General features: G+C 44.2%; 1 protein-coding gene across 3 annotated transcripts in view; it reads right to left on the reverse strand.

Annotated features, from left to right (window-relative positions):
• The window catches only part of SETD3 (SET domain containing 3, actin N3(tau)-histidine methyltransferase), a 571076-nt gene that overhangs the window by 43287 nt on the left and 507703 nt on the right, over positions 1-20086 (reverse strand). For all 3 annotated transcript variants that reach the window (XM_078660141.1, XM_078660139.1, XM_078660140.1), the window contains exons 8-9: positions 12875-12989; positions 3717-3791 (exon numbers count right to left, since the gene is read on the reverse strand). In XM_078660141.1, coding sequence (XP_078516267.1) covers positions 3717-3791; positions 12875-12989 — 190 coding nt within the window. The remainder of the gene's footprint in view (positions 1-3716; positions 3792-12874; positions 12990-20086) is intronic.

Genomic DNA, 20086 nt, shown 5'->3' on the forward strand with positions numbered 1-20086 from the left:
GACTTGTCTCCCAGTGGAGACAAAGACCTCCCCTCAGACCCCAGGCACTATTGTGTGAGCAGATGGGAAATTAGATATTGAGGAGGCATACAACCCCCAAAGGATAGCCACACCTCTAGGGAGGACTAGCTGGTCTGTGCAGACGAGGATGGCTTATGCTATCTTGAGAAGTCCCACAAATAGTGGGTTTTGGGTAGATTGGTGGTATACACCTTCCTGGATGTGGTCACCTCAGGGGCAGATTAGCTGCAGAATCAGTAGCCCATTGGCAACGGACCCTCACACCTCTAAACAAACCCTAAATGCAGGATTCATGGGGCACCTGTGGCACCAGAACTCCAGATTTGCTCTGAAGAAGTACAAAGAAGAGACCTGTGTCTGCACAAGGCAGGACTCCACAAAGAGCAGGCGCAAAGCTCTGGACCTGTGGCAGTACCCCGGCACCTAATGGACTAGGACTCGTCCTAGAACATAGACCAGTTCCAAAAGGAAGGTAAACCCTTTTGCAACCGAAAGATTTACCCAGGTCTCCCTAGGACTAGAGGCACTAGCAGTCGGCAGGCACAAACTGCACTTCCAAGATCCAAAGGACTGTCCAACGGGCTCCGTTGAAGATCAGCCCGAACGTAACCGGCCAGGTGGCTTCTGGGAAGTGTAGCCCTGAACCTAACGGAGTCTCAGCCCCCTACAGCGTTCCCAGGATTTCTGGAAGAAGATTTACTACATCGCTGCCTTTGACGTGGCCAAGGTTTGTTGGTGGTCTGGCTGACTACTGAGTGCTTTACTCAACGTTCCAAGCAGAGGCAAACATCCTGCATCATCGACCCTCAAATTCTGTGGTGCAGTTCTCGAGTATTTGCATCCCACGACTGTGTTCACATGCATGGTAAAGTCAGTCCACGCAGCTTCCGTTCAACACCACGGATAACCAGGTACACCTCTGCACCAGAGACGCTCAAGCTGGGTAGAGCCCTTCTGCATGGTGGTACCTGGTTCTGGGGCCCCTCCAAGCTTAACCTCCAAGGGGCTCCTCTGAAATCAACCTGCAAGCGACCGAGTGTCACAAGTGTGTTTTTGACAGCTACCGGGCTCCCCGTTCAACACAGAGGACAGCCAAGCCACCTCTACACCTGGACTGCCTGGGGAAGGTAAAATTGTTCTGACTGTTGAAGCTTGGTTAGTGGACCCGCAAGACCTTAACTCCAAGTGGGATCCGTTGAACTCACCCCGCAAGTGACTGAGTGTCACATTGTGTTTTCTCATTTGACCGCAATGGTAAATTTTGTAAGCTCTACAAAGTACTGATTTTCTGAACACTTAAAAATCAATAACTCCGGTTATACGCCTTATATTGATTTAGTTTTGGTGTCTAAATTTATATAAAAGTAAGCTCTATTTTTATAAATTTGAGTCCGATTTCTTTCAAATCGTGTCAGTTACTTACCTTCCATGTTGGTGCTCTGAAATGCTTAACAAATGTTCCTCTCAGTAAGCCTGCCTGCTACTTGCAACTCTACCAGGACTGAGCGAAGGATTACTAGTGTGAAGCCGAGGTCCACTTTTGGGCATTGTGTTAATATTACATGGTAAGGCTACCCAGCCATACCACATAAAATGTCCACCTTGCCAATCTAACGGACCAAGATTTCTCTAGATTATTTCCGATGATATGTATTTCGCTTCATCTGATGTTACTAATGCTACACCCTGTCCCCAAAGCCACCTCACATGATGGACCAACAGTGGCAGGACACCACAATGAACTGGCGTATATATTAAGCACTCATACTGGTCAACTATGGGTTTTTTGAGTTTCCAGCGCCTTTTGTTTTTAAATCCCTCAGTTAAGTGGTGCATTGCCTTGATATTCATAGTCGTATCCCTTGTAAAAAGGCCTATACTACATCCATCGGTGCATTTGTGTTTCCAATATATTGTACTGCATTAAGGGATGCTATATGCCCCTCTTACAGATTCAGTCATCAAATGTTCCTGTGGATACACTTGTACACACCTTTCTCACTGATCGGTTCACACCAATGAGGACAAGTTCATGCAATATAAATCTCTGAAAATGGAAAATCAATACAAATACTGTAATTATTGTCCACAGGAACATAATTACCTTTGACTTGGAACATTCAATTATCTCGTCATAGTAATGCCGATGTCATTTGGAAAGTCTAATGGTCAGTTTTAACAGGCAGCAATGAGGAGCAGTTACACATCAAGATTATCCATCATATATCCGACAATTCACTAAACATTGCCATTTCGAGATAAAGTCAATTCTACTTGATGAATTCGAACTTTTGAAGCGCCCACCAGGGGATTATTAATATATGCAGCACACAAAGAATCTTAGACACCGTTCAAGTAAGTATTCCAAACTACTCGAGCTCTGTCAAATGTATAATGGACACGGAGACATAAAACTTCTTAAATCACACAAAGTCAGCGGCTTTTCACAAGCAGCAACACTCATATAAAATGTAAACCAAATCTGAATAACAATAGAGGCATAGGAGAAGGTGAGATGTAACACACAGATGTATAATACAAGGAAGAGAACAGTTTTACCACCTTTATTTTTCCATTTCCCATGCAAAACCAATGAAAAGTCCAAAACCTGTTCTAGTTGTTCCATCTAGAAACTCTGAGATAGCTAACCAACCTATGTATGCTCACTCTCATGTTTCAACCAGAAGACAAATATAATAGTCCTCTGGTCACACTTTTTTTTATTGGAAATTGTCTTTCCAGTTGATTTAAATTCACTCATTTAATTTTCGTTATTAACACACAACTTTTATTTTCAAAATGTACATCCGACATGTGAGTTTCATTAAATCTTTTTCCAGCAATCTAATGCCCTTTGAAAACATAATGATAGTGGTGATTTGTATAGACAAATTGAATTTTCCTTGATAAGTCCACCTTATGTCACGTGTTCAAAGTAATAAAATCAGGGGCGGCTCCACCGCTAAGGCGGAGGGGCATCGCATCACTGCTCTTCGCAGGAAAAAGGAAAAATAAAATGATAACGTAGTTATTATCAAAAAAAATTCGTAGGTTCGGGGCTGGGTTTGGGAGGGGTTGGTTGCAAAGGCAGGGGAGTTGTATGTGCACACTAAGTGCACATGACTGCTTGGCTGGCCATCTGCGCACATAGCATGTTCCCCAACAGGCTGCAATACACAGCCTGGTGGGGAACCTGCCCAGGCTCCTTGTCCCCTTCTGAGTGTCGAAACACGGCGCTCCGACCAATCAAAAAGATGTATTGCAGCATTGTGATTGGCTTTGGGGAGCACAGGTGCTTCCTGGTTGAAGCAACAGAGGGGAGATGGCTGCCGTGAGGACAGAGGTAAGTGTTTACTATTTTTTTTATATTTTGTTCCCCACTGTTCCCCCACCCCTTGCCACCCCTGTTCCTTGCCAGCCACTACTAAATACAATTCCCCAGAGTCACTACATTCTATCCAATTCGACTTAGGCTAGGAATTCTGGTGCAAAGTAAGATGGTGGTTTTAGTTTTCGTGCCTAATGAAAGGTGGAAAGATGCCACCAATTATTTATGGAAACATCACTGCATGATCCTAAAACAGTAAATCCTATTACAAAACTAACCTAAGGCAAATGTCAATCATCCTTCTCTCTGCCTAGCATCATTACTCATTTCCTGGCAATCACTATATTCAATACTGGTGCGGCCTTACCTGTTCTCCTTCCTTAAAATCTTGCAGTGCTACACATTCACAGCGGTCATCTTCTAAATTGTAGCCTGTTGTGATCTAGCAGAGGAAAATGAGAACAGTTTTAATGCATTTGGTATGATTTAACTCGAAGCACATTTACTTCTTCATATGTTATACAATATTAATGAACAGTATCCAACATGCTGCTTTTCGCCACCTGGCATAACAGGGTTAGTAATGAACCTTTAATGAAACCTTCCTACTATGTTTCTTAGGCTCGCTAAAATATCCAATCTAAACATCTGTTGGCACAAAGGTTTCTAAACAGGCAACATGTATATTAAACAAATAAAGTAATGTTGAAGGGACCCGAAGGAGATAATGCAAGGGAAATGGCTTTCCAACAGAACAGAATACGGACACATTTTCAATTTACAGCAAACTTTGAAGAAGGACTTAGCGCACTCCTGCTATGTCATAATCTCTTTAAGAGATCATATAAAAACTGAGACACTACCAGAGTTTAAAAAATATTCAAGGAGGCATGCGGGAAAAATAATTACATTGTTCTTAACTTTGAAAAATGTTAACTTCTCTTGCAACTGAAAAAAGAATACAACATTTTTTTTCTACTTTACAACTGCATTTATTACAATTCGTGGTACACACTAAGATAACAGTTATCACAAGATCAGATAGATATCGTGTATGACAAGAAGCTTTGTTCAATATATTTATATGGACTTCCGAGGGATACACATCTCTCCCTAGTCCTCTTGTGTGTTTTAAGGGCCCACAGAAGAGCCATGAGACCCACAGGAAGAAACCTGGAAACTGACAGCGGGATCACAAAATAATGGCAGGTTGGTGACAACAACTATCCCTTCCTAAACAAGCACTAGCAAAGCCAATAGATCTCGGCATTCTGAGAGCCACTGGCATTGTCAATGATGTCTTTTAGTCATGTGCTAAGGAGTTGAGTGGAATTATGTGGCTTGGATTGGAATTGCTTATGCAATTGTGTGGAGTGGAATTGTGTAGCGTTATGTGTAGTGCAGCATAGTGGCATTATTGGCTTGGTGTATAGTGGAAATATGTGGATAGTAATTACATGGTGTTTAGTGTACTGGAACTATGTGGATTGGTATTGTGTCATGGAATCTAATAATGTGGAGTGGTATTGTATGTTGTGGAATGGCATGTTGTGGAGTGGAATTATGTGGTGTGGTGTTGAATTTTGTGGCATGATGTAGAATTCTGTGGTGTGGATTGGATGCATATGGTTCGTAGTGGAATTGTGTTGTATGGTGTAATTATGTATTTTTTGTGGAATTATGTGGTATAGAATGGAAAGATGTGGTGGTTAATTTGCTCCAATTTCAATAACATGTGTGAAACCTCATGAGGCAACACTGCATGTAGGATCCTCAGAAGAGGTGCGACCCGAGTCAATTTCCAGTGTTAAGTTGATCAAGTAAAGGATTTCGTACAATTCTGGGGATGGCAGTATAAAAAAGCTTCCCTGACTGAAATGGCATGAATGGTGCTAATGATCTGGTATGAGTGTTTAAAATTTACAGTTTTGCAAAAGTTCTTGGTTTGTTGAGCGAAGAAGGTAACAGCGGTACACTGAATGCCATCAAAATGAAAAGGTGTTGGAAGACAATGGATATATTTCCAATAGGATAATTCAACGATAGCACCGCAGTTCCGTGGCATGTCCCCTATTGGTCAAATTGATAAGAGTTGTAAAAAGATCTGCCAGGCTAAGGCTTTTTAGTCATCTTTTAAAAATATCTGTATGCATAACTTGGTCACATCTTACGTGTGATAGATAGGAACTGTTGATAATATCACTACAGTTCTCTAGTTAGTAGGTTGATAAGATCATTTGTTAGTTTAGCCACTGGTTGACTAATTACTTTAATAAGGAGGCATAGCTCTTTGGGTGGTTCCAGTTAAGGTACAAGTCAACAAGTAATTAGTTGAGACAGAGTTACTGCATCAATTTATGGAATAGCATCTGCCTTTGTTTTTACATTTTGCCAAGCTTCAGTGATTACAAGATCTAGAAGTAAAGGAGTAAATTCATACCATTGGCTGCAAGGGCGTGAGCTGAATATGCAAAACAGCAGGTATTGCAGATATGTGATTACACTGAATTTGGATGTGTGGAATTTTGCGAAGAAACAAATGAAGAAATAGAGTGAGCACCAAACAGATTTTGACTGCAAGAGGACAATAGGTTTTCTAAATGTGTGTGTGTGGAATTATGGGAACACAATGATTTGATCTCAGAGTTTTTGAGGATCAACAGAATAATAGCAAATAATTGCAGCAGACAGTATGAAGTGAGATTGAGTTGGTGTGAGGTAAAGATAAAAGCTGTGGCGCACATGATCAACTAGCACTGGTGTTTAAGTACAGACATTATACACCGGTTTGTGTATTACAAATCACACACACTGATACATATTACTTGTAGATTAAAATAAATGGAATTCTATTCAAATGTCACTTTAGGGGACATACTATAGTCTTATAGCCCGCTGTAGAGGGCTATACCGGCTATTAAAGGCTCTCTCCAGCGTTTTTTAACAAGGGAGAGGGACTTTAATATCCGGTATAGCCCAGCTACGAAGGGCTATAAGGCTATTAGAACATTCTGCCCTCTAGTGGCAGAATGTTCTAACAAAAAAAACACAAAGCCTTAAGGGAGCGTCGAGGGATTGGAATCCCCTCAGGCTCCCTGAAGCCTTTGTTCACAGAAACATTGGAATGTTGGAGCTCCAGGCTTAAACCAGCTATTATAAGCCCCGAGCACTCCATTGTTTTCAATGGAGCTCCCAAGATTCCAATGTTCTAATTCAAGAATATAGCAACTCTCTGAATCCGCTATTATAATGGTTGATTCTTGATCACATTTTAGAGCGCAACAGGCCGAAACACTTTGGGAAATCTTACTAGCAAATTCTATTACATTGCCACTGCATATGATTCAGAAACACATTTACTACAACACCCAAAATGCAAGATGTCCAAAGTTCATGGCTCATCTGTACAACCCTGACAAGTTGTAAACCCTTTCCCAGAGTTTATAAAACTGGTGAGATTACCAGAGAGTGCAGACACTCACATGCGCCTGTTCTGCCTAGTTATGGACATACCATCATGATGAACTAACATACAAGTGAATGGGTGGGGTAAAAGAGAGCATTGCTAAGACTGTGTGGGTATAAACGTTAGCATAGACAGCAAGAAAGCATAAAACTGTAGTCTAGGTCTCCTATTTACAGTTGTCTCAATGTTGGTGTGTAAACCTTCCTCGGGCTCTGGGAAAGGCAGGTCAAAGCCATTTCTATTGGAGTCACTGTAGACTCGCCCTCATTGACTCTCGCAGCCTGCGACACCACATGACGTCAGTGTGTAATGCAGGCCCAGACCATCACAGCCAAGCACTATAAATAGCTGGCACGGGACCCTGTCCATTTGCCTAGCAACAGTGGGACATTAAGGAGGGTAGTGCTATTGCATGACATTAACAACTACGCCACCACTGCACAGAAAACCCTGGCGCACAGCACTACACCAGAGTAACACAGGCAAGGTTACTCGATTCTCACTAATGCCCACGTACACAATAAAACTAAGAAAATGCAGCATCGCTTCACTTATTCACACAATTACCACATCACCCCCCAGAGTGGGGCATAAGTACCTGCTATCAAGTCTCACAGAGGTGCTATCGGTGCCTAACACCGAGGACATGAAAAAACTGATAAATGCCTTTGCTGATACATGCCCATATCCATCGCCACTGCGCTGTGTGACACGCTCCCACAGCGAAACAACGCCACCGCCGTGACCAGTTGCCCCCGCCCTTCCCCATGCAAAGCCAATATTACATGGACCCACCGAAAAGTGGGATGGGCTAATTAAAAAGATAAATGTATGGCGACCAAAGCAAATTAAAACACCAGTGCTCCTGAGGAGGGTGCGTACACAAAGATAAAAAGAGTCCTTACATTAGTAATATAATAAGGAATATGTACTTAATCCCCGATTTTGAGGAGGCGTAAACAGAGGAAGAGGCATGACAAATGCATGCCATGGACAAATGGGGAGAAACAATGGGAGACAGACGATGAAGCCAGCCAATGGCAAGCCCATGGGCGGGCTAAAGCCCCTAAAGTACAAACAACAGGTCTCTTTTCAAGACAGCGCATGCGCGCCGTCTAGAGCCAAGACCTAAAAAGGCAGGACTGGCCACGAAGCATAGAATATTGCCACCACCCATCTCCTACATTAGCGTACTCTGCAGGCAAGGGTAACACTGGTGTATTTTCTCTTTTTTCTATACCCAGCTGATTAGGATCTAAGTTAAACGGTAATTCCAAATATCTCTCGCAAATGAAACCTTCATCAATCTATCAGCAATAAGCACCAGACAGAAGAGATTCAGAAAGGAGCCTAATTATTGTGTTTACAAGTAGAATGGAGTGGCATAGGAGTGGTGTAGAGCAGACAGGAGTGGCACAGAGTGTATTGTGTAGAGAGGAGTACGTTTTTGTAAAGTGGAGTGGCATAGAATGGAGTAGTGTAGATGAGTGAAATGGCACAGTGTGACGTTGAGTGGAACGGAGTGGATTAAAGTCAAGCAGTGTGTCGGAGAATTTAGTAGAGCAAAGTGGCATGGATTGGCCTAGAGGGAGTTGCGTAGAGTAGCGTTGCAGAGTGGCACAGAGTGCAACAGACTGTTGTGAAGTGGCACAGAGTGGTGTAGAGTTTAATGGAGTAGAACATCACAGAGTGGAGTATCATAGAGTAAAGTGGCGCAAAGAACAGTGGTACAGAGTAGACTGGCGTAGAGTGCATTGGTTTTGAGAAAAGTGGTGTAGAGTGCATTGGTATAGAATGCAGTGGCGTACAGTGGTACAGAGTAGACTGCAGTGGTGTAGAGTGCAGTGAAAAAGTAGATTGTTTTATAGTCGAGTGAAGTGGCAAAGGGTGGAATGGTTCAGGGTAGAGTGCAGCGGGTCAAGTAGAGTGGCGTAGAGTTGCACAGAGGGCTGTGACGTGGAGTTCACTGGTGCAGAATAGATTACAGTTGCCTAGAGTGATGAAGAGTGTAATGCCATAGAGTGCACTGGCGTTGAGTGGTGGAGGCTAGAAAAGAGTGACGTAGAGAGAAGTGACATAGCAAAATGGTGTAGAGTAGCAGTGTTCAGTGGGTAGAGAGCAGTGGTGCAGAGTAGAGTGGCGCTGAGTTCAGTGGTGGAGAGTGCAGCCTCGTAGAGTGCAGTGGCGTAGAGTAGTGCAGAGAGAAGTAGCATAGAGTACAGTGGTGCAGAGTAGAATAGAGTGGCTTAGCAGGCAGTGGTGTAGAATGCAGTGGCCGAGAGTACAGGGTTGTAGAGTATAGTAGTGTAGGGGGCAGTGTAGCTAGAGTAGAGTGCATTGGTTTTGAGTAAAGTGGTGGTTAGTAAATTGGTCTAGAGTGGTGTGGCGTGGAGTGCAGTGCTGTAGAGTAGATTGTTGTAGAGTGCAGTGATGTATAGAAGATTGGCGTTGAGAGAATTGGAATGTAGTGCAGTTGTGTAGAGGACAGTAGAGCGGCGTAGAGAGCAGTGGCATACAGGACAGTGGTGCAGTGATGTAGAGTACAATGGCGTAGACTGCTGTGTCGTAGAGAGCAATGGTGCAGAGTAGATTGACAGAGTGCAGTGGTGTAGAATGCATTGGTTTTGAGCACAGTGGTGTAGAGTGCATTGGCGTAGAGTGCAGTGATGCAGAGTGGAGTGGCTTTGAGCGGATGTGCACAGATTGCGGTGGAATAGAACAGATTCAGAGTAGAGTGAAGTGGTGCATGGTAGAGTGCAGAGTAGATTAGAGCGGTGTAGAGTGGATTGGCATAGAGTGCCCTGGTGTAGAGTGGCGTATTGCAGAGTAGAGTGGCATAGAGAGGAGAGGCCTGGAGTGGTGTAGAGTACAGTGGGGCATAGTAGAATAGCGTGAGGTAGAGTGGATTGGCGTGGAGAGTAGTGGAGTGTTGCAGAATAGAATGCAGTGAAGCAGTATGGAGTGGGGAAGGGTGGAGTGGCGTAGGGTGGAATATGCATGGTGTGGTAGCACACTGCCATTACAGACAACCCATCTTTAATTGAAATGACCATTACATTTGCACAGACATACAGTTTTACCTGTAAAAATATACAGCGCACAAATGATAATGTGTGAAATTGTCATCGCCTAGTGTATTGATTTGTTTTGATCGTATTAAAAGACTTGTTTGAACCACAATCGAGAACTACCAACAAATTTGCTTCTTTGTGCTTTTCAAATTCTGATATATTGTGAAATATCTGCACAGTTTTTACAGATATTTAAATTTTGTTGTGTGCTTGAAAAAGAAATAACATTGTACAGCCTTCCTAAAGCACTCCCCCAGTAGCCAACGTGATTGTCACATAAATCCTCTCGTTTGAACACAGAGAAAGAGAAGTAAGCACCAAGCTCCCTGGAAGACATAGCTTGACATTTGGCCTCTGTTTTTGGATGAACAGCAAATGTGAAATCATAAGAACAAGATTTAAAGGCCTGTTTAAGGAAATCCAGTACTAGTGCAAGAATACAGTAAATATGGTTTGGGCAAAGGACGGGACAAACTCAAGGTGAACAGCCTAAAACAAATAGAGCCGGCAAATAGAAAGGAAGCAAATGTGAGTTACAAACCACAAAGCCGTTGGTAATCAATGGGCAGAAGCCATTCCCAGGGAAGCTTTACGAATGTCCCCAAGATGTCATTTGCCAAGACCTAAAATCTGCAATCGACCCATTCTAAATACAGTAAAACATCGCCAACTTCATTACTATGATATGGGAGTTATGATGGCGACAAGGAAAATATTCTAATCCTCATGACGTATATATAATTTTTATGTAACATGGCATTCAGGTATAGGAATAAGCATATGGCTCCACTTTTTAGCAAGCTCGATTTTAAATCTACGGCTTGAAGCATTGTAGTATTTACAGAAGTCTGAAGTTTGTGTGCTGTACGTGAATGTATCCTTTTGCGTTTCAAAATTGTTATAAATGAAAATATAATTTGGTAAAATCATATTAATAATATTAGACTGATAATATATTGATTAATAATATGTGAAAATGTTACATTGATGATTAACGGGTTTCCATTTTTTATAAACTAAGTGAGCATGGTACCTACTTTCTGTAACGCCTTTTCTGGTAGAGACAATATATAGCCGCAGAGTCCCCTACCTTTGAATTCCCCAGACATCACATTGGAGCCCAAAATGTTTTCGTGAGCTGTACCCCTGCACACCCTTAGGTGGCGTTGATCGGCTTTGCGTTGTGTCATTGGCGTCATCTGCACCGGATGGGACGTCCACATTGCCTATGAAGGCACCACCTTGGTGCGCTGATGTCAGTTACTTTTCACGACTTTTCATGCCAGAAGCACAGAGATATGAAGTGCACCGACACTGGTGTGTCCAAACTAGGGCCCTGAAAGGGACCAGCCTTGACCCTAGAAATCTGTCCGCAGGGAGAATGGGTGGGTTGGTAAGGAATCTGAGGCAAGATGTTGTCTCTACAAAATAATGCGTTACCATAGACAAGTAACTTGTTCTCCTTATAGAAACAACTAGCCGCAGATTCCTTACTTTTGAAAAGATACCCAAGCAATTCCAACCCTGGAGATGGGTCTACTAAGAAGTCCTGCAGGACCGAACAGGCGAAATGCCTGTCTCTGCGGATCAGACTGTCAAGACAGTAATTTTTTTAATAAGTGTGCAGGGATGCCCAGGTTGCTGCCTGACAGATGTCCAGGACTGGAACTCCACTGGCAAATGCAGTGGTTGCAGCCTTAGCTCTTGTGGAATGAGCTTTTAAGTCTTTAGAAGGCTGCTTCTTTGCCAGTGCGCAGCAGATCTTGGTGCAGAGAACAACACATCGAGAGATGGTCCATTTCTGCACCGCCCAACCTTTCTTCGCACCAACATACCCCACGAAGAGTTGGTTGTCCATCTGTAACTTGTGTGTGTGGTCAAGATAGAATGACAGCGTCAGAGGGATGTGGAGGAGCGTAGAAAGTGGGCAAGGAGACAGATTGGAACACATGTAATAGTGTTACCAATTTTGGCAGGAAAGAGACTCTAGTGTGAAGTACCAGTTTGTCAGAAAAAGCTGATAGGAATAGAGGCTTGGATGATAAATCCTGCAGCTCGTTCATCCTCCTGGCCAATGTAATTAACGCAAAAAAGGCTGTTTTGATGGTGAGCAGCACGAAGAAACAACTGTGTAAACGCTCGAAGGAAGCACACATCAGAAATGTAAGAACCAAATTAAGGTCCCACTGAGGCATAATGAGAGGGGAAGGTGGGAACATATGTACAAGACTTTTTATAAACTGTTTTCAATGGGAGATTCAAATAAGGAGGTTGGTCAGGCTGCTGTAAGAAGGCAGATAGGGCAGAACGATATCCTTTTTGAGTGCCAAGAGCAGAGCCTGCTGGGTAAGGATCAAAATAAAAAGCAAAATATCAGAAAGGGCGGCAAAAGGAGGATCAATAGACTTTTCTGTACAATATGATACAAACTTTTTCCAACAGCAGTGAAACTCCTCACACACATTCAAGACACTACACAACTCGAACCCCACCAACCTTAACACTCGCATCTCCTTCCACCAACCACCCAGACACCTCAGCTCTGCAGGACTCGTAATCGCACACATCCCATGCATACTGAGAATCAGATCAGGAGGACAGGCATTCTCTTACATCACTCTTAAAGGGTGGTGCGCCTCCCACTCCACATGAGAGCCTCCTATTCTCGTCTTGACTTACGCAAGAAGCTGAAGAGCTGTCTTTTCTATTGACATTCGAAGGGCTAGACACCCATACCTGCTCAGAGCCAGGATACGCTCCTGGGTGATAGTACGCTTTACAAATACACTTAACATGAATGCTTTGAGACCAGTTGTAAGTGGATGAGTGACAATAAAACTGCAGGCTTACAATTCCAGCTCCGTTTCCCGCAAATGATTGGGTAAATATAAAGGGGGTGGGAAAGGCTCGAGATCACCGGGGTTTACACGTGGAGCACGTCACTAACAGAGGGAGCCTCTATAATCGAGTCATGGGAGGAGCTCTTACCAGTCCATTGGTGTGATTGCACATATCCCACAACGGAATCAAAGCCAGGGTAAGGCGTGACCCATCCTCGGTGGGAATCTGATTCTGCCGAGTCATCACAGAGGAAACCGCCCATCTGCAGAAGAAAATAAAAATGTCTTTTTAATAAAAACGTTAAAAAAATCTTTTATATCTAACACAGATCGGGCAAGAACAGAATATCCATAAACTGGAAACCAATTTCTTGTTTTTGCAGAACAAACCCTTCCACTGTACACTCACTTTGAGAACTTGCAATTAAAATCCAACCACGAACCCTGAATTGCGTAAAGTATAAACATTTGAGGATTAGCCTCTGCAAAACGTATTCCAAGTTTGATTGAAATTATTAATTTATAATGATGTACGTATTAATCATCTGCCCCAAAAACATTACGTAGATTTCTTTATTGAACTGTACAAAAAAGTTCATAAAGAAAATATTTTCTCAGGTTAAATGTCAGGATGACTGCTACAAACCGCACTGTGCTAAAAAAAGAACATTAAGTATTCTGCCATTCAAATCATTCCAAAACCACATATTATTAGTCCCAGATACTAACAGTTTGGTTTTATATAACAATTGCTACTGTTTTTTTTGTCGTTTCAATTCGGTACTTCTAACATGAATTATTCACCGCTACCGCTGGTTAGTTTCACGCTGTACAAATACAACAGACAAGACATTTTCATGCACAACCAACGTGATAACACTCAAGTTATCAGTATACGGGGGAAGGAACGGTCGAGTCCATCGAGACAGAATCCAGACCAATGACTAGTAGGGTACATATATACGTCTCATGAGCTAGAACGTCCCCCAGATTCATCAGGAACACATTTTGCTATTCCTTAATAGCGAAAAATATCGAATCGCTATTAAGGAATAGCAAAATGCTATGCATCAAGAAATCACTACAAAAATAGTGATTTCTAATAATTCCTTAATTGCGACTCGCAAATTGCGAGTCGCAATTAAGGAATATCTCCCTTTTCATTCCTATGGGCCTAGAGGCCCATAGGAATGAATGGGAAGACAATCTCAATTTGCTAATCGCAATTAGCGATTCGCAAATTGAGATTGCCATGTCAAGGGTGCAGGGGTGTCCAAAGGACACCCTGTTGCACCCCTGAAATTGATGTGTGCACATATGTTGCGCACACACATGCTGCGCAACATGAAACTTTGAAAAATGCACTTTAGTGCATTTTTCAAAGTTTTTGCAAATTACCACGAAGATGTACTTCATGGTAATTTGCATGCCCTAATAGCGAATTCGCTATTCTTTTCACTTTCATGCATTGCATTTAAGGAATATCAATTTGAGATTCCTTAAATGCAAGGAATCGCAATTTAGCGAATTCTTCATTAGCGATTTTTGCATTTGGGATGATGCATCCCAAATGCAAAAATACCGCTCGCAAAGGGCCAGATTCTCAGAATCTGGCCCTTTGCGAGCGGATTTCAGCTTGATGAATCTGGCCGTTTACTCCGTGTTACGTATCATCAGCAATGTGTATACAACTTTATAACCGCTATGTTTCATGACAAAAACAACAATTGTTTTCTTGCCTCCTAGAACATTTTCACATGGAAGTATAAATCGGAATACAGTCCGTGTCGTAATGAAACATGGTAGGGTACTGCCTGTAGAATAAGGCGAGGAGCTTCTAGACTCCCAGATCTCAAATACACACTTAGCCTGAAGTTGAAATGGGCTCCCTGTAGGGTGGCTCCACCCACCCCGCCCCCTCCACCCACAGGAGCTGTAGAGGCCGACATTACACCTCTGTATTTGATTTCAGTTACTCTGATTCTGCTAGTCTCCAGTCTCTTCTAGCATCCAGAGAGCAAGGAAAGTGCAGACAATTTTTATTGTACAATTTAAATGTTAATGTGCTATGCGTGTGCGTCTGCGTACGTTTTTCATTTTAAACTGCACTAAAATGACAAACAGACCAATCCGCCCCCCAAAGAACAAAAACCAAAAAAGTCATACAAAACCTACATTAAGTGTGTAGGGGCTACTTACCCTGTTTTGTTTGTGTTAAACTGTGTTTGGGAGTGTTTTGTACTAGTTTTTGGGGTGGAAGAGAAGGATTTAAAGTGTACCTAGGGTTTAGGGCGTTCAGCCCAGGCAGACAGGTAAAGGACAGCAGGTAAAGGGTGTCCTCTATTTAGACATGGAAAGGTCCTACGACCAGAATTTCTGCCAAAAATCACATCCTCAATAGGTAAGCGGAGATACCGCCTCCATTTACAAGGTCAATTTACAAGTCTGAGGGCGAGTGATCCTGTTCGTTAGAGGATTGGTCAGTGCCCGTCCTGACCCAAGCTTAGGTCAAGGCAAAGTACTCGTAACGATTGCTGCTCAGGAGTGTGTCTAGGCTGAGCGCTGATAGCTGCAGCGCACTGTGTATCACATGCCCAGGCGACTGCGGCTTTAAATGTGCATGTGTGGTCTGATCGCCAGGAACGTCAAGTGCTGTATCATGGATGTCTGGTGGCCATATGTCGTTGCAATTTTTTACCCAACAAAGTTTATACTAGAATTGTTTTGCTTGTATTTGATAAGTGGCCGACGGTGAAGGAGCTCTCCCATCGGACACCCGAGTTAAGGGATCGCCACCGGCGTAAATCCCTGCTTAACTCTGCCCATCGAGCCATCAAAACCGACTAAATAACTCAGCAGTATGCTCCTTACCTGAATTTCCATATAACACTCGATTTTCAGGACACTGGACGACTCCTCTCGGCAGCGGACTCTGGCTGGTGATTTAAGGTCTCCTCAACGAGGCTTCCCGGGGCTGCTCTCTCCGTGATCGAGGAGCCCACGTCCCATGTGCAGTCGCAACCAGAGAGTGCCGATCGCCTTAACGCCTGACGGTGGTGGCTTGCACGTTGAAAACGCTGTGTCGCCTCCCGCGACCGGACCACCCTGCAAGCTGACCTGGGATGGATTGGGACAGGCGCGGTTCGGGCAGCACCTATCGGATCCATCGAGCGCCGCATTGGAAGTTGGTGGTGCGATGCATTGCGCCGTTCCCTGCGTGGACCCCCTTCGCCTGACTCGCCTTTTCATCAGCGGGCCTCAGACGGAGGTTGGGTCCCTGGTGCACGCCTTCGAGGACATCCCGACATCCTGCCACAGACTCCTGCTTGGGTGCTTTTATTTGGCCATGATGACCTCAGCCTTGTAGCGCTCGACAGCCTGGCTGCCATCTCCACACAACCCGGCGCGCTCTCTCAGCTGCATCCACTGGTGAGCCCATCGATGCGCACATAATTTATGCCCGTGGCTCCTCTTTGGGGCCCCGATACCGGCCCAGTCTGCTCGGATCACCCGATCGGCTCCCCGCATTGCTTGCTGATTGTTTGGATCCGTGCTCTGGCAATGGGAAATCTTGGACTGTTATCACGTGATTTCGTTTACTCGCTCTATCACAGCAAATCTCGTGCTAGACCACTTCTCCTGACTTTGACTCTGGCAATCTACCTCAGCCACTTTCCCACAGGCAATTTCGAAACTAGGCTGTTTCCACTCTCAACTGGCAGCCATCTTGTAACGGCTACCGACTCAGGGGCATCCATCTGGGACTTGCACCCTTCTGCCGATCTGCTGTTATTCATTGACTTTATTTTGCAGTAATTCAGGTCTCTTGAAATTGATTTAAACTGTAGTTTTTCTCCGATCAGCTGCATATCTATTTATATATATAATGGGTGCTATAGTATAAAGGATATACACTGCATGCTCTCGCTGGTTTTAGGACTAATGCTATCTCCTGACCTGTCATGTACACACTCTCCTCCCCCTACACCCTACCCCTCCCCGCTCTACTCTTCTCCACTTCCCTGCCACTGACCTTTGCCCTCTCTTGTCCTGGCCCTTAGCCCCCACCCTGTCTATTGTTGAATTTTCCCTAGTCAATTTGAGACCTAGCTATTTTGTCCGATGCAGCTACCTGGTTTAGCTATAGGGGAGACAGGTCGGGGATCTCCCTCCTTGGACGTCACCTACCCGGTCGGTCTTTAGACAGACTTCCTTGCGTCTCTCCTGTCGTCTCTTCCCACATCCTCCCTCTATCTATGTCTCTCCTCTCTCAATGTACTGAGACTGAACTATTTTGACTGATGCCCGATGGAGCTACCTGGTTTAGCTATAGGGGAGACAGGTCGGGGATTTCCCTCCTTGGTTATCACCTACCCAGTTGGTCCTCAGACAGACTTCCTTTCGTCTCTCCCCTTATCCTCCCTTTCTCTCCTCCTCTGCCCCCTCCACTACTTTTTTTTTCTCTCCTTTCTCTCCGCTCATAATGTATTACCTATGTTTGTGATGTACTTTGTAATTGTTGATCTTTGTCTGTTACTTTGTTGATTTTCATGTAAAGCGCTCTGATACCTTCGGGTACAGCCAGCGCTATATAAAACTTTAAATAAATAAAAATAAATATATTCCTTCAGCAAACCCCACTCCTTCTACTGTTATAAGCTTTACACAACAATGCAACACATCACACCATCTCATTATATTTTCAAACAGGTATCCTACCAATCCAAACTCCTCCCCCATCTTTCTACCTACATCTTTATGCACAACCTCATAACCATACCTTGAACCTCTCACAATGCTACCCCAACTAACTGTTGTAACCCGATGACCCACTTCACTTGTGTCCCACACACCTACACCACATTTAAACTAATACAACACTACCACCTGTAACCTCCTTGTTCACCCTCCCACTCAATCACTGTTATATGTCCATCTCCACCTATCCTTTTACTACCCCTTGTTTAGGAATTTTACTCTCAATACAGCATGCTAATCCCACCCCTGGACACCCACACTCGCCCCCCACTTATCTTACCTATCCTAACATATCTCATCTCACAACTCCCTATCCTAACTCATATAACACCTCACTACACTTAACAGGTACATCTACTATAACAAATCTGATATACAAAACTACCTCAACTCTCAACATACCCCTGTCCACAAAACACATTCCACATGTACGACCACCCACCGACAACCTTAAAGCAGAAAGCAAAACCAAAGGGGATGATGGACGGAGTGTTGAACATTGCAAGCACTCGCCCCCAGTCAACTGATCTGGGTTTAATCCATCATCATTCTTTAGCTCACTCCGCCACCCCAGTTCAGACATGGCTATATGCAAATCAGTCTGACCCGGTGCCTCATGGGAACAGTCCAGCCCGAACTGCCAAGCCATGTCTTCCCTGGACCGGAAACAAGCATCCTGCGACCGGTTTGGGCTCACAGCCCTCATCAGCCAGGCTATCTTGAATCCAGTGGCAAAGTGATTCAAGCTCACTGTGCCACTGGGTTCAAGCTAGCCTGGCTGATGAAGAGTGACATACCCTGACACTGGTCCCAGGATGCTTGCTTCCGGTCCAGGGAGGACCTGGCCTGGCAGTTCGGTGTGGACTGTTCCCATGGGGCACAGGGTCAAGACTGATTTGCATATGGCTGGGTCCAAACTGGGGTGGCAGAGTGGGCAAAAGAACAATGGATTTACCCCAGATCTTTTGACTGGAGGAGAGTGTTTACATTGTCAGCATTTCGTCCATCATTCGTTTGCGGTAAAACTTTTCCCCCTAAGTGGGATGGGTATGCCCAGACGTGGGTCCTGTAGATTTGTCAGAAGACCACCCACAGGTGCAGGGTCACCCTTCGTCCACAGGTTCTGCATACAAACGGAGACCAACACTGGAGCAAGGAGAGAAAATATGTTTATTGCAGTCTCATGAGAGAGAGAGCAACAGCAACAGACACCCATAGCTGTCTGAGGAGGCAATCTACTGAGTGCTTTGGTTCCGCATCTTATTTACCCTTCATCCCCACCCTGTGTGTGTAAGGCGAACAAACAAAACTCATAATTACACAACAGGCAGAGGTCAATCTGATAAATATTAAACAACAAGCAGAGATCAATCTAATAAGTCAGCAGATGGTAGCTGTTGGGCCCCTGCAGGGCGTAGGCAAAACCCCATGATTACACAACAAGCAGATGTCAATCTGAAAAGTCAGCAGATGGTAGCGGTAGGGCCCCGCAAAAGCCATGATTACACAACAAGCAGAGGTCAATCTGATAAGTCAGCAGATGGTAACTGTTGGGCCCCTAAAGGGCGTAGTGCGCAGGGTGAAGATGATAAGCATCTGGGAAACTCCCTGTCTGACTGGTTGAGCATGAGTTGGTCAGTTTGTGGCAGGCCAGGGCACGAGCAGGGCATGGGTGTCCGTGCAGGAATGAGGCAAATCAAGAGTGAAGTCCCAGAGCATTCGTGATACAGATAGAAGGTCAGTAATGAAGGGTGAAGCGAAAAATGGCAGAGTGAATAGCAAGATAACAGGCATATTTTTTCACAGTCCCTTGCTCACTGTGCCACTGGATTCAAGCTAGCCTGGCTGATGAAGTTTGACATACCCTGAAACCGGTTCTAGGATGCTTGTTTCAGGTCCAGGGAGGACCTGGCCTGGCAGTTCAGTCTGCACTGTTCCCACGGGGCACAGGGTCAAGACTGATTTGCATATGGCTGGGTGAAAACTGGGGTGGCATAGTGGGCAAAAGAACAATGGATTTAACCCAGATCTTTTGACTGGGGGAGAATGTTTGCATTGTCAGCATTCCGTCCATCATTTGTTTGCTGTAACAACCTTCAAGAAGAGGCATAGTTTTCTTTACCATCAGAAAAGATCACAGACCTTCCCGCCATCACCTCTCACAAACCCTATCCTCACAATCTCCCACTTTATGTTATTTATTTTAGAGAGTGCAACATAAACCCCGATGGGTGTCCTGCATTAAACCAAAAGATTCCCATCAAAGGCATGGCTACAAGGAGAGCCTGGGGTGACTAAAAGGTGTTGTCACAACAAAGATACTTCTTATAAAAAAAGGCATTGTTCAAACTACTAGACTCAGAAGAGCCGTGTTTTTAGAGTTTGTAGAGCTTTCTAGAATTGAAGTAAAGAGGGGATTTTCCACAAATGAGCAGGAAGCTCATTCCACATTTGCTGCATAACTGGAGAAAACCTTGCCTACTGTACGGCACTGAGTGGCCCGCAGTAGAACCAGCATATGTGAGTCAGGGGAGCGCTGCATACGAATGGGAGTGTACCTCTTGAATTTATTAGCCACATAGACCGGGCCTATTCGATAAGC

The sequence above is a fragment of the Lissotriton helveticus genome, chromosome 9 (genome assembly GCF_964261635.1).
Source record: "Lissotriton helveticus chromosome 9, aLisHel1.1, whole genome shotgun sequence".
In the NCBI taxonomy this organism is placed as follows: Eukaryota; Metazoa; Chordata; class Amphibia; order Caudata; family Salamandridae; genus Lissotriton; species Lissotriton helveticus.